The 14,579-nt window shown below is 31.8% G+C and overlaps 1 protein-coding gene across 1 annotated transcript; it reads right to left on the minus strand.

Moving 5' to 3' along the window:
- Positions 1-5,537: 5,537 nt before the first annotated feature.
- LOC110273610 (uncharacterized) lies at positions 5,538-7,948 on the minus strand. The gene is made up of 7 exons (XM_021126807.1): positions 7,932-7,948; positions 7,675-7,844; positions 7,345-7,580; positions 7,150-7,242; positions 6,723-6,815; positions 6,135-6,434; positions 5,538-5,699 (listed from the first exon to the last, which is right to left on the minus strand). Exons 1-7 carry the CDS (start codon positions 7,946-7,948, stop codon positions 5,538-5,540), a joined length of 1,071 nt encoding a protein of 356 aa, XP_020982466.1.
- Between the last annotated feature and the right edge of the window lie 6,631 nt (positions 7,949-14,579).

The following is a 14,579-nucleotide window of genomic DNA, read 5'->3' on the forward strand; positions in this document are numbered from 1 at the left end:
TTATGATACACTATTATTTTAATTAAAATAAAATAAAATTTATTAAAAATTATATTAATATAATAAAATTATTAAAATAATGTAATAAATATTTTTTTACTGAAAAAATTCTGCATATATACGTAATAATTAGTTTCTTTTCGAGATATATTTTAGAATTTGAAATTTTTTTGTTATAATTTAATATTTTTTCTTTTTTGTTTAAAAAGAATTGGTCTCATTAAAAATTTTATAGATTGACGTGATGTATGTTTAAGTGACTTGCTTAAGACATTTTTTTAATTTAATCTTTTTTATTTTTATTTTAAAAAATATTACCTTCAATCTTCAGTAACTGACACCTAAGATCAATATATCATACTTATTTGTGTGATAAGCACAGTAGAACTTCCTTTAACATGATCACCCAAAAATATTTAGAGACTAATTTAAATATTTATTTCATCTTAAAAAAATAAAATATTATTTTAGTAATTCTTAAGATTAGATTAAGTCTTAATTTTGTTCTTAAAATTTAAAATATTTTATTTATGTCTTAAATATTTTATTTTATTCTATTTTTTTCTCTTCTCAAAAATAACATTTTTACTTCTAAAAATACTATTTTTTTATTCTTCAGTTATTTTCACTCTCAAAACACTAAAACTACTATTTTGACCACTACAATTACGATTTTTTCTGTTATATAAAAAAATCATAATAAAAAAAATATTTTAAAAAAAATATTTAATTTTTACTAAAAAATTAAAATCTAACAAAACTTCATTCAAACATTAGAGACTAATATAGTATTTTATTTTATTAAAAATTTTTTACCGAACACCACCCCCATTATTCTAAGTTCTCTATCTTTACCTAACGGATGTGATGCAAATAGGATTATACCCCGTCTTCCCCGAAATGATAAGATAGTTGTCCCCTTCTAACTTAACATGTTCAAAGAAAATCATACAATCATGATCAATATTCAGTAATCGGAAATTGATGCCAAGATGGAATCAATTTCCTTGCTTCAAATATACGAAAGCTTATTAAGGAGATACATGTTTTGATAATCTAGCTAGTTCATTGAATTTAATTATTTAAGCAATCTGGTCGTTTTTCTTTTTCTTTTCAATTTGATTCTTCTTTATTCAACATTTATGGTAATAACCCAGTTACCTCATTCCACGTCCCATGCAATAATCATACCTTGCTTGCACGTATATTTCTCATGTACTAATCATTATTTGTAATTTTATTATTTAGAGTTTTGTAGTGCACAAATGATGCTTACCATGAAGTTTGAATAATGTTGCGTACAAATGAAGAATGATAGTATATATATTATTTTGTTGGTGTCTCATTATTTTATGGTCGATCCACTTATATGTGAAAACTTCTGCGTTTTAACTATTAAGTTTTACAAAAATATTATGTGTATACTAAAAATTAATTTTTATATATTTATATATTAATATATGTATATAATTTAATTTATTTTTAATATATATTGTTTGTATTCAAAATATATTTTTATAAAAGTAATTAATTTGGCGGTTAATTTTAAACTAAAAAATAAAATACAAAAAAGTTTTTTTTTTTGAAAAAATAAATAAAGTAACTTCTGATTAAAATCGCTCTTCATAATTTATTTTGCTATGATGAGTTAGTTTAGGATTTAGATTGACTTTTGAAATAAATACTTTTTTAATTTATCGTTTATAAAGAGATACTTTCTGGTAGAAAAATTTATTTCACAATTGAACAGTAGTTTTTACTTTTAAAATATTAAACTAAATGAAAAAACATACCCAAAAAATGTCCCTAATTAAAGTTTTATGTTTTTTTTATAAGCTTATAAACACTACACACATTCCACTACCAAAAATAAGGGGTTTAGCCACGGAAAAATTTGTGGCTAAACTCCAATAAAACCGTGGCAATTATACTTTCGCAACAAATGAATATTCGTGGCTAAAGAGGGCGACGTTTTTAGTTAGCCACGCTTTTTACTCCAATAGCTACGGTTTTAATATCCGTGAAGACATTTTGTTAGCCACAACTTTGGTACGTTTAGCCACACTCTTTTCCGTGGCAAAATAAAAGAATGCATAACAAAATAATTATTTCTGCCACATTTTACCGTGACAAAATTGACCAGGCCGAACTTTTTGGCCACAGTTTTTTTCGTGGCTAACGATAAAAGTTAAATTAAAAAAAATCATAATAAAAATGTTCCTTAATATAAAATTATATCATATAATATTAAAAAAATCAAATTTCTATACGTATTATCCATAATATAAAAATATAAAATTAACAAATACTTAATATTAAAAAACAAATATCCTAAATTAAATGGATTTAATGTTAAAAAAATATCCAAATAAAACTATTACAAAATAAATATCAAACTTTGCTAAAATGATATGCATTTCTTGTTACACAGACAATCCACATGCAAAAATATTTTCAGGTAAATAGCAAAAAAAATACATCACTTTAGCCATTGAATTATACACCTCGTTGATACTTTAGTTGCCTTGTGTGCTCTAATAAAATCTGCTAAGCAAGATAGAGATCAGGAATTAAACTAATGTATTGATAGTTGATACACACAAGGAATATTGAGAAAAATAGTTATTAAGCATACTTTCAAAAGAGTTGATCAAATTTATCATTTTTGGTCATGCCTCAGATAACACACACATCTCCACCAACAACAAGATAAGAAGAGAAAACTTAAATCGACGCGAGACTTGTATTATAGTATTTTAGAGAGGCAAAATTCAGAGAGACAAATTTCAGAATACTACCTCCAGAGAGAATGACGGTGAGGGAGGTGCAATGGAGCAACTTAGGGTTTCTTTATTCGTCGTGATTCGAATTTGCCTGTAGAATTAGATTCCGTCGATTTTGCTTGCTTCTTCAGAATACTAACCGTGCTAGCGGAGGAGCTAAAAAATTACGATTTGGAGAAACTCAAGAGAACGTTATTAGTGAAAGGGGTTGCTGCTTATTATCAAACTCAGCTAACAAATATAGGAATTCGGAGAATAGTGGGAGGAAGTTATTCTTAAAACTGCGTGAGTGGGTCAATAATGGGAGGAAGTTATTCTTAAAACTGCGTGAGTGGGTCACTGGATAAAAGTTGCACTTAACATTACCGCTAAAAATTTTATTCATCTTTTTATAGATGTTAATTTGAATTTTGTTTAGTGAATTAACTATAACTCTTTAATTTAGAGTAAAATTTAATTTTAATAAAAAATATCAAATTGTAAAATTTATAACGTTAAATTATATTTCAAAAATTTTACATACTAATTAAAATTTTGACTCGTTGAATTTTAAAAAAAAATTGACATCAGTAAAAGTTAAAATATGTACTCTTTTTGTACTCTTTTGGTACTCTTTTTATAATTTTAACATTCATCTTCACTTGAATCATTTTATTCTATTACCAAAGTCTCTAAATTTATGCATACTATAAAATTGGGCACCGAAACTGCATTTGATCAAGAAGAACACAGACAAAAAAATGTATCAACTAAAAAATTTAAATAGTGAAATTGTATGTATATAATTTAATCTCTTTAGTTACATTACAATCTGATTTTTATACAAGTAATGAATAACACAACCACGTTAAAAAACTATTGTTAAATAAAAAAAATTAACCAAATCAGCGCATAGCTAGTACTAGGTAAAAAAACTTATAATTCAAAGATATGGCAGAGTTTAAGAGTCGTATTAAAATGAGAAAATTACAAATCATCAACAACATTTAAAATCAAATCACATATTTTATTAATTTATCAGTGGCACCCTGATAAATCAAATTTACCGTAGGTTAGAGTTTAAATTTGAAAAAAGTATAAACCGTATAAAAATATTTTGAGAGAGATAGAGGAAAACATTAAATTAAGTACGGGAGGTGAAAATTGTTTGATTTTGCGATGGTAATCAATGGGTCTGTGATAATCGAGAGAACTTATCTCAAGTTAGCCACGAACAAACAAAATCGTCAGAAAGCTGTACAAAATTTGGCCACAGAAATACAATTGGTTAACACGATCATATAAATTTACCACTATTTTTTGTTCGTAGTTATCTTCCCGTTGCTAATGACCGTGTTTCTGGTGGTGTTCTTTGTGATAAGAAATGTAATGAACATGGTAAAAAAAATAATATTATGTATCTTAAACTAGAGAAAAATAATTGAAAAAAATAAAACTATTCAAACAGTAATATAATTAAAAAGAGGACAAATTAAAGTATTATTAGTGTCTTATTAGAATTTGGATCAAGTCCTAATTTAATTTCTAATATTTTAAATGTCCTATTTTAGTTTTACAAAACTTTAAATGGTTTAATATTATCTAACCGTTAAATTTGACATGAATAATTAGCATATTAAAGAGTCAATATTTTTTTATTTTAGTATGTAAGTAAAATTGACCCACTAACGATAGTGAATTTTCATTTAATTCTGGAGTGTTGATAATTTATTATTATTAGAAGATATGATTATGTTTATATTGGACTAACCACCAAAAAGCTCCCAAAAATATTTTGATGCTGACATAAATAACTCCACTTTTCTTAACGACAAAAATACCCTTAATATTATTAAACGTGCCAAAAGTATCCATCTGTAAAGAGAGACATACTCTATTAACAAAATTGGCTAAGGTGGCAAACGAAAATGCCAATGTGGCATCCATTTTATGAAACTCCTGTTAAGAAACCCTACTAATTCTCAATTTCTCCAATTTTTCTAATTTGAAATCCTAAATCATAATAATGAACAAAGCCATCATCCTTGTCTTCTCCGGTTCAACCCGTTTTCCAACTGTCTGTGCCGTCATTCTTCTTCTCCATGAACTTGAAACCAGGATTTCACCCAGTTTTTTTTCCAAAGCTTTGTCGTTGTCATCGTGTTCGCCTTCCAGTTCCAGCTATGGTGGTTTTTTTATTCTTCTTACCGTCACATTCCAGATCCGTCGTGCTCGTATTCCAGTTTCGGTAGTCTTTTCCTTTTCTATTTTTATTGTGTTTTTAGCTTTTTATTGATGGTTATTGTGATAGTTTCTGTGTTGTGGTTGTTATGTAGTAGTTTCAAATTTTTGGTAGCCTTGGCAGCGACGGTGACTTTGGTGCAGGGAGGAGAAGAGAAAGACAGTGACGCCAAGAAAAGGAGAGGACGATAACACGGATTAGGGAGGAAGAGAAGAAGACGATAATAGTGCTGGAAAGAGAAGAAGACGAAGTTCTTGCAGCAACGGTGGCTACGGTGGTGGAGGATTAGAGGTTGAGAAAAAAGTGATTTTTGGGAATTAGGATTTTTTATTGGGATTCAATTAGGATTACGATTTATAATTGAGTTTTGCTTGCCACGTTAACTAATTCTATTAACAAAACATGTCTCTGTTTATAGATAGGTATTTTTGGTACGCTTTTAATATTATTAAGGGTATTTTTGTTGTTAACAAAAAAGAAAGTTATTTATGTCAGCATCAAAATATTTCGAAGGAGTTTTTGGTGGTTAACCACTACAACAAACGCGTTAGATGGCGGCGGTTGGAACTTCGGATGGCGGCGGTTTTCTGACCGCCGCTAAATATTCTGCAAAGGTTGGTCGACCGATGATAGTAAGGGCGCTGGTAAACTTTTAGTGGCGGTTTTTTATGACCGTCGGAATAACCGTTGTTAAACTGTATTTAAGATAACCGCCGCTATTTAATTTAGTTAAACTAATAGGATTTTGCAGCGTTCCATAGTAACCGCCGCTAAAAGTTCAATTTTGTGTTCATTTTAATTGAATATTTGAATTTTGGGTTCATATCATAATCAATATTTAAAAAATCTTTTAATTTTAAAATGTTACGTATTAATTTAACTGATTATGTTTGCAATTACAGTAAAAAAAATACTTGACTTAAAACACAATGCTAAGATATTCCAACTAATATATATAGATCACAAAAGAAAATCGTTAATAACAATTTGTTCTCAAAGTGCACTGTTCACAAAGGAAAAAAAATAAATTGTGTTTAAGATCCCTATTTCGCTCCACTCCCCAAAGACTTCAGCTGTACATCAATTTCAGGTGGTAAAGTATGTCCTTGCTGTTAGATGATGTATTTTACCAGGTTCTCTATGGTCTGTATCTTTGCCTTGTGTTCTACTGCCGCTGCCTTCAATTTTGTAATCTCCGCCTTTTGTTTTGCTACCACTGCCTTCAATTTTGTAATCTCTCTCTGATACTCCTCAATTTGCACTCCAGAATTTGATTGTGTGGTCTTACGAATAATTTCGGTTGGACATGATCCAAAACCTAACCCCCGAACTCGTCCTGAATGCTCCTTTCCAAGGACTTGCGCAAGCGAATCAGTAACAGAAATCTCCTTTAAGGTTCCACCTTTGCTCTCAATACTCGCAATTGCTTCCTACAGACATACCAGAGTTAAGTTTTTGTGTTTTCGAAGTTAGCAACATGAATAGAGCAAGAGATGTAAATAATTATTAACCAATACTTACTCTAACAACACGCGCATCATCATTCATATATGAGCCATCCCTTTTTTTATGAGTCAGAATAAACACCTCTCCTCTGCTAATGCGCCTTTGCTATTTTTCTCCTATAACCACCTTAAATATTTACACAATCATACATGTTACAAAAGAATATGACAAACCACAAAAATATGTATCAAAGATAATACACACATAATTACCTCTTCATCCTTTAGCCTTGCCGTTGTCTTAGAGCCTCCAGTATGTGTATATAGTTGTTTCGACCGATTTAGAGCATTTTGTCTACACCTTTTCTATAAATAAAGACATAAATACAGTTGATCATGCAATGAATTTTATAAAGTAATGACCCCTTCATAGTGTCCTAGATTTTTTTTAGGGTTTGAAACTTATTTGACTGATTTTTTGCTTTTTAATTCTATCACTTTCAATCAATCGTTTTATTCAGGTATTAAAAATGTTTAAAATTACAACACAAAATGGAGTACCAATTCAATATTAATTACCTTCGTAGATTCCTTCAAACGATAGTTAAGGAACCATCTCCATTATTGTGCATCTATTCATGATGGTTTACGCTTGGCATTTTCTTCGAAACTCTCTTCCTCGTCTTAAACCTTGTGAAACAAGTGGTTTCTTACTTCCTTCAAGATTTTTCCTAGCCTCTGAATCATTACCCGCATTTTTTCTGTTGTCATCCTCCTCATACCGAAATATTTTCTAAAAGTTTGAGACATAATGCGATGCATGTCCACAAATGGAAAAGTAAGAATTTGATCTAATTTTACATAACATAATAAATTCCAAATTTTAATATCATACCTTAATTGTGTCATATGCATGTTCCTTTAAAGCATTGTCCATTGTCTTCCAACTCTCTTCATTGATGGAAAAATGTTGAAAGTCAGCACCCAGACTCCCTAGAAACCCACTCAATAATATAGCTACCTGACCGATCGGTTGTAACTCTTCATTAAACTCCAGAATGATTTGTTTGCTAGGAAGAAGTACTACAGCCTCCTTGACGCTCAAACTCATCGTTCTTGTGACGCCATCATCTAAGAAACAAATTACAAGGATTAATTGCATTAGTGTTGCCTTAAAATTAAAAAGAATACCAAAATTACCCAATTATAATTAAATAATCCAGACTAAAGATAGAAACTTTATCGCTTACAACAACACTCCAATAATCTGTATCCTTGTGACCATTGGACTTGTTACGGGGTACAGCTTCTTCTTCAGCATATAAGTCATCAACGTAAACATCCAATGAGTCAACATCATCAGCCTCGGGATCATAATCTTCATCATCCGAAGAACTTTATGTAGGCTCAGCAACATGTTCAGTCTCAGCATTGATATGTTAAGTTTTGTCAGCAGTGCCAGTGTTTGAGATACAGTTATACCGCGGTTTTCTAGGCATATTTTCAAACCTTCAAGCAAACTACTAACACTTATTAGAGAGTAAAATCTACCAAAAATTGAATGATAAAAATGGAATAAATTGAAAATTTCAGTGTAACTAAACAGATTACATTTCTTACATAAAAACCACATCTATTATTGAAATTTTGCAATCAAAATGACACCATAGATTTGACAAGATGAAAACTGTGCAGGGGAACACACAAGATGAGCTTCCTAAGATACTTATGGGAACATGTACACAAAATTATTTGGATTGTTCATCGAAAGCATTTATAAACAAGGATTAATATACGGGTTCTTCTTGGGCTGGCTTTGATGTAAATTGGGTCAATAAGTGCCCCTGTTCCACAATCATTGTTGTCATGTTCAAGAACTTGAGTTTACAATCTTAACATTATTTTAACATAGTGACTAAATAAAGCCTAAGAAGTTGACTCAACGGAACTTAACCAATTATTCTTAGAATTTTGTTTCTACTTTTTTCTAACAAGGGTTTAAATCGAATGAGAAGTGTTTGAGAAAAAATAGATTCAAAGATTGCAATCCAAGTTAGTTAAGGAAGGGTTGTGATTTGGAGCAGCACTAGTGTAGTAGTTTCAACCTTCTCTGTTTATAGTAATATTGCTTTCAGCCATTAAATTACTTACCATATCCTTTTTCTCTTTTAATATGTAATTTTTATCACATTTAAAGGTCTTCGGTCAATAAAACAAATATTAACAAATTATTGAAAATAAAGTTAATATATTTAATATTAGTCAAAGTTTAAAATTTATTTCTTTTCGTTTTTTCTCTTTTATTCTAAGTGAAGGAATCCCTTAACAGGGCTCAATACTTACTGAACTTAATTAACTAAAAATAAAAAATGAATTCAATCAAAAGAAACGTAAAATAGATACAAGCTTTTATCAATTTCAATGGGTTAACAAAATTTCCTGACTATCCAATACCCCATAAATCTAACATTAGGCGTACTATCAATTTTCATAGACTAGTAAATATACAACAAATTTCTTAAGGACTTAAATTATGTTAAATAAAACAATAATAATAGAATATTCCTTGGATAAATTGGAAAGTTAATAATGATAGAATAACTCACCACAAAGGCAGCAAAGGAGTGATCTCAACAAGGACCAGACCAACCGAAGACAATGGAAGACCTTATACAAGTACAGCTAAGAGAAATGACGAACACAATGAGTGTATTAATCTGGTCAACACAACACGAACCCAAGCTGCAACAGAGGATGAGCAACAATAGCAGAAGCACGCAGCGTAGACTATATAGGAGAGTCTGACGCAATGGTACGGTGAGATAAAATAAGGCTTGTGGCCCCAAATTAGGCGTATGTATATGAGGAGAAGGTGGTTTGGCTTAAGTTAGGATTTTCGGTGAAACAATGTGTGCTGAGAGGTATAAACGTGTGAAAATATTAAAGCTAAAATTTTGAATTTGTTACAAAAATCTTTCTTGGAATATTGGGCCTGATTTGTGCCGTTACACTAAATGAGACTTTTATAAAATATATTTGTGTAAATTGATTATCCTTCAGTATAGTAATGCATTTTATGTTGTTAATTAAGTTGCAAATATAATGTGTAACTTCCTGCTCTAGATATCTAGATAACATTGAGACTAGAATGAATCGACCAATGCGAATTGACGATGAACCTATTGGAGTACTCTATAATGCATATGAAACCATGTTTCCGAAAGTTGCAAAGGTGATAGGGACTGCAACATATTTTAAGCCGAGTCAAATGGAACGACTTCAAGCACATCGTCATGAGCTAGTCAACTGCGAGGCTATTTCTGACTTTATTGAGTAAGTAATCTTATGTAATATTTCAAACCTCGGATACAAATCATATAACCCATGCACTATTTGTAAATATTGTTCTTCAATTCCATATAGTTCATTTAGAGTTAAAACAAAGAGAAAGCTACGAGATCAAACAAGGTCGCAATCGAAAATAGACAGCATTGTGAACAAGGGATTTGTTCGGTGGTTCAAGCAACAGGTGAGCAAAGAGTATGAATTATGCCAATTGCCTTGATAGCATAAATATTTACTATAATAAAACAACCTTTGATGAAATTAATAATGGTTGTTATATGGTAGCAGGTTCCAATGGAGAGCACCCAGTATCCAAACGAGATTAAATGGCTTGCATATGGACCGATACTTCAAGCAACACGTTATGGGGCATACAATGTCAACTGGTATAAGTTTAGAACTATGAAAAAGGAGGAAGAGATGAAAACCCAAAATATTGGAGTATATGTCTTGTCTAATACACAAAGTTATGCAAGCATACGTGACAAAAAAGTGGTTGTTGGTAGTGTTCCATACTATGGCAAAATAGTAGACATATTGAGTTGAATTACAGCTGTCGATTCTCAGTCGTGTTATTCAAGTGTTTTGGGCGGATATGACTACTAGTAGGGGCATAAAACAAGATCACGTGGGTTTTACTAGTGTTAACTTCTCTTGTTCGATACACACAGGTGATCAAGAGGACCATGAGTCGTACATATTGGCATCAGAGGCACATCTTGTATACTATGTGGATGATGAAATAGATAAAGAATGGAGTATAGTGGTTCATTTCAAGTCACGAGACTTGTATGACATAGGAGAAGAGAATGAAGAAGTTGAAGTTGGTTTTTCTCCACAACCAGGGTTGAACTTCTCAGCAACAGGTGACATTGGAGACTTGCAATTGACTAGAGATGATGATGTAGAAGACCCCGCAGACAATGCGGATAAAAATACCGACGAGGTTGCATAAGAGAACTAAGGTTAAAGTCAACGATTGTTAACAGCGATCTTTTTATGATTAATGCGTGGCTTAATGTTCATGTCGTATGTAGATTGATAGTTATATCACGATTGGTATTTTCAAAATTCAATTAAATCTTGACTGAATAGTGGGTTAATAAATAAAAGTAGTATCCCAATTCTTTTTATGATTTTGTTAGAAATAGTTAGCTTACAATGAGGTATTAATTTCGTTATTATCGTATTATGCAAACTATTAGATATAATCAATGCTAATGTTGTTATCACTACTAAATATTACTACACATAAAATGATAGCGTAACAGGGCAAATGAAAATGAAGGACTTTTCATCATGCAGTGCAAGCACAACATTCGCTAAAGAGATGGCTATGGCCTCGCCATTCTCTTCATTGGAACATGCAATTTCTCTTGCTATAGAGATATGGTTTCGCAAAATGAATGTTTGGTGTTGGTTGGAGGCTATTTCAAGACGTTCTTGTTACAATGAATACTTGGAAATGGCTAACGAATCTATCATGCAAGTTTGTTCATCAAGCATACCATATTAAACTTGTATTAAACTATTTTTGATCAATACATATGTTAAGTTGAAATATGATAACAAACTTGCTGCGTTAATATCTGCAATGTCAACATTCATATTTGTAGGAACTTTATCAATGGGGATCAATGTACGAGAAGAAATTTGGATATGTTTTTGTGACATGTGCATCTGGAAAAAGCTCTGAAAACATAATTATATAGATGCGCTTTACAAACAAGCATGCAGTTGAGTTGGATATTGCATCGCAAGAGGAAATGAAATTTATAGAATTGCAAATTACACAGCTTCTTTCCAAAGAATCTGTCCAAATTGTCAACAACGGAGATGGTAATTGTTGTTTATTGTTGTTCAGTTTTGAATCCTGTGTTAGAAAATTACACGTACCTTTTTTTTTCCTAAAGTACTATTTAATGACTTGGAAGTTGTTGACATTGATATTGTACCTTTTTTATTCTATGCGGATTCATATTTTCAGTTCTAGTTGAATATTCAGAAAAAATAGTTAACGACACTCTAGATGGGGTAGAGATTGATACAACAGACAATTTAGATGATATCTCCTCCACTAGCATTGACATGTCCATGAAGTTTAACCTGAATAAGGTATCGGAAGAAGATAATAAAACTTTAGATGACCAACAAGTAGAAGATGACGTACATGTTACAAAACAGTGCTTCAACCTGAACAAAAAACTATGGTTTGGAGATGACCTATCAGATGTTGTGTCACGTGAAGCCAGTAGATTCCTGACAGAATATTTCTGGCCATGTCAATATGATGTTGACGAGAAAAATTGACCTTTTATTTAAACAATTATATTGTGTCCTTTAATTTAATGGTTCGGATTGCAGAATTACCTATTTCACTACTTTAACAATTAATTGACTTATGATTAGTAAGGCATAAGTTCGAATAAGCCTATTATAAACATATGCTCAATTGAAATTAGCATTAATTTATACATATTTTATGTATTTCTTTTAGATTTATGGTTGAATACAAACATAGAAGTTCTTATACTAAATGAGAAAATCTCATTTTCAAGATTGTTCACCTAATTCAATATATTCTTAAATTAATTTTTTAACGTAAAACGAGTGATACGGTTTAGGTAATAATAACTCAAACGTATTTGTCAAAATAAACTTATTAGAATATATCAAAAATTAAAATACAGGCAAACTCAATTTAATTACTAATGGAAAACTCTAATATTATGAAAGATAACATTTTTCTATTACAATGGTGAAGAAACTAGTGAGAAATGAAGTAGTTTATACTCTGTTAGTCTTTAAAAAGATATAACATCCGAATATTGAAGTTAACGAAAATGGTAAAGATGACGGCGGTTAGATTGAAACCGCCGCTAAAAAGTAAACATTGAATCAGCTTTCCCTCCACTAATTATGTTTATTTAGTGGCGGTTAAACCATAACCACCACTAAAAGGCAAACGTCTACCAATGCCCCGCATAGCTGCCACTTTAATCGCTGCTAGTTTTAGTTTTGCAGCGATTTTATACAACCGCACAAAACCGTTGCCGCCATCTACCGTGTTTGTTGTAGTAAACCCTTATGTTCATTTAATATAAGGGAACAAGAATATATGATTTAACTAATAATATTATTAGCCAATGAGTTATAACTCAAATGGCATAGTCTTAAATGGCATAGTGCTATTAGGGTTTTGTGTGCCACGAGCTTTTGTGTGCGCTAGGGTTTTGCGTGCCCATTAAGATTTTACCAATTAACCTACAATCACATTGACCATTCTGAGTGTAATTCAGAGAGGATTCCTTGTGAAAGAATATCCTATAAGTGAGTGAAACAAAAACTATGGCTGCTACTGATGTAAGAAGTACGCAGAATCCTAATCTGTTAGGACCACAGGATGATGATGTGGTATGCATGGAGGAAGAAGATATTAGAGTCATAATAGAAAATTGTTCTAAATGCATGATAGGTAGACTGATGGTAGATCGTGGATTCAGTGGAGGTACGATGGAGGTAGCATTTGGTGCTATTCGGAGTCACCCAGAAGGCCTACGGGTTAAAGCACACGGGGATAATGTTTTTCAATTCTTCTTTAACGATGCGTCAGATCTAATCAGGGTAGAAAAGGGTTCACCATGGTTATTCAAGCAATTTGTCATCCATCTAAAAAGATGGAATGCATCGAGAAAGATAAAAGAGGAAGATTTCACCTTGACTCCAATCTAGGTGCAGATGTAGGGCAAGCCAGAATTCTGTAAAACAAAAGAGGTAGCAAGAAAGATAGGGCAGCGACTTGGAGAAATCATTGATGTTGCTACTTTTTCAATGAAAGGAAGGGAGGATAGGATTATAAAGGTTAGAGTGGTGCTCAACATTACAAAAATTCTAAAGCAATCTATCAGGATTTCTAGTCCAGATAAGTTGATATATGAGATACTGCTGAAGTATGAAAAAAATAGGAACTTATTGCACTCTATGTGGCTTTATTGGACATGAAAATCAAATTTGTTCCAACCATAATAATCTGCAGAGGAACAGGGAGAAATAAGGGAGCGATGGAGTGCAGAATTGAAGGGTGGAGGATTGAGGAGCAGAAAGAAAATTTCAATCCAAACCAGGCCAAGACGGAGACAGGTCTAAACCACTACAACAAAAAATCTACACCAGTCAACCTCCTCAAAAGCTTTTCCAGTCTTTCAGTCAATGAACCAACCGATAACATACCTAGTTTTAACCAGCAAAACTCACAAACCCAAGCCTTAACACCTTCAGCAGTAGTCAAGCAAAACAATAATCACAAATCAACACAAATGCACCATTCAAACCAGTAAACACAACCCAACCAATTCTTTCACATAGAAATCCCAACATTATACCTAAATCTAACTAGCCATGTAATTCCCCAAATCCAACCCACATATACTCAAAATACATCATCACATTCCTACCCTGAACCAACTAGCCACATAATTCAGAACACCCAAGCACAGCCACAAATACAACCCCCCCCCAATTCTCCACTTCACACAACTGCAGTCGACAACAAAATAAAAAGAGAGGAATGCATAACAGGGACACCAGGGGATTTCACAGGCAGTTTTCATTTAGGAAGTAATAAGGAACAATCTGCAAAGAGCTATAAAAAACTTAAGCTAAAACATTTGGCTAGGAGAACAGATGATAGAGAGAATGTACACCAGCTGGTGGGAGCAAAAAGAAGTACTGGACAGGGGGAAAAAGAGTCGAAACATGAAATAAATGGAGAGATAATGATGATAA

The sequence above is a fragment of the Arachis duranensis genome, chromosome 7 (genome assembly GCF_000817695.3).
Source record: "Arachis duranensis cultivar V14167 chromosome 7, aradu.V14167.gnm2.J7QH, whole genome shotgun sequence".
Lineage (NCBI taxonomy): Eukaryota > Viridiplantae > Streptophyta > Magnoliopsida > Fabales > Fabaceae > Arachis > Arachis duranensis.

Bases quoted from the DNA above. Each gene is read 5' to 3' on its own strand.
- LOC110273610 (XM_021126807.1), bottom strand. The intron at 7,243-7,344 runs GTATGATATTAA...TCAAACTTTTAG, and splicing joins ATGCATATGACACAATTAAG to AAAATATTTCGGTATGAGGA. The intron at 6,816-7,149 runs GTTTCACAAGGT...CTTTATTTATAG, and splicing joins AAGGAAGTAAGAAACCACTT to AAAAGGTGTAGACAAAATGC.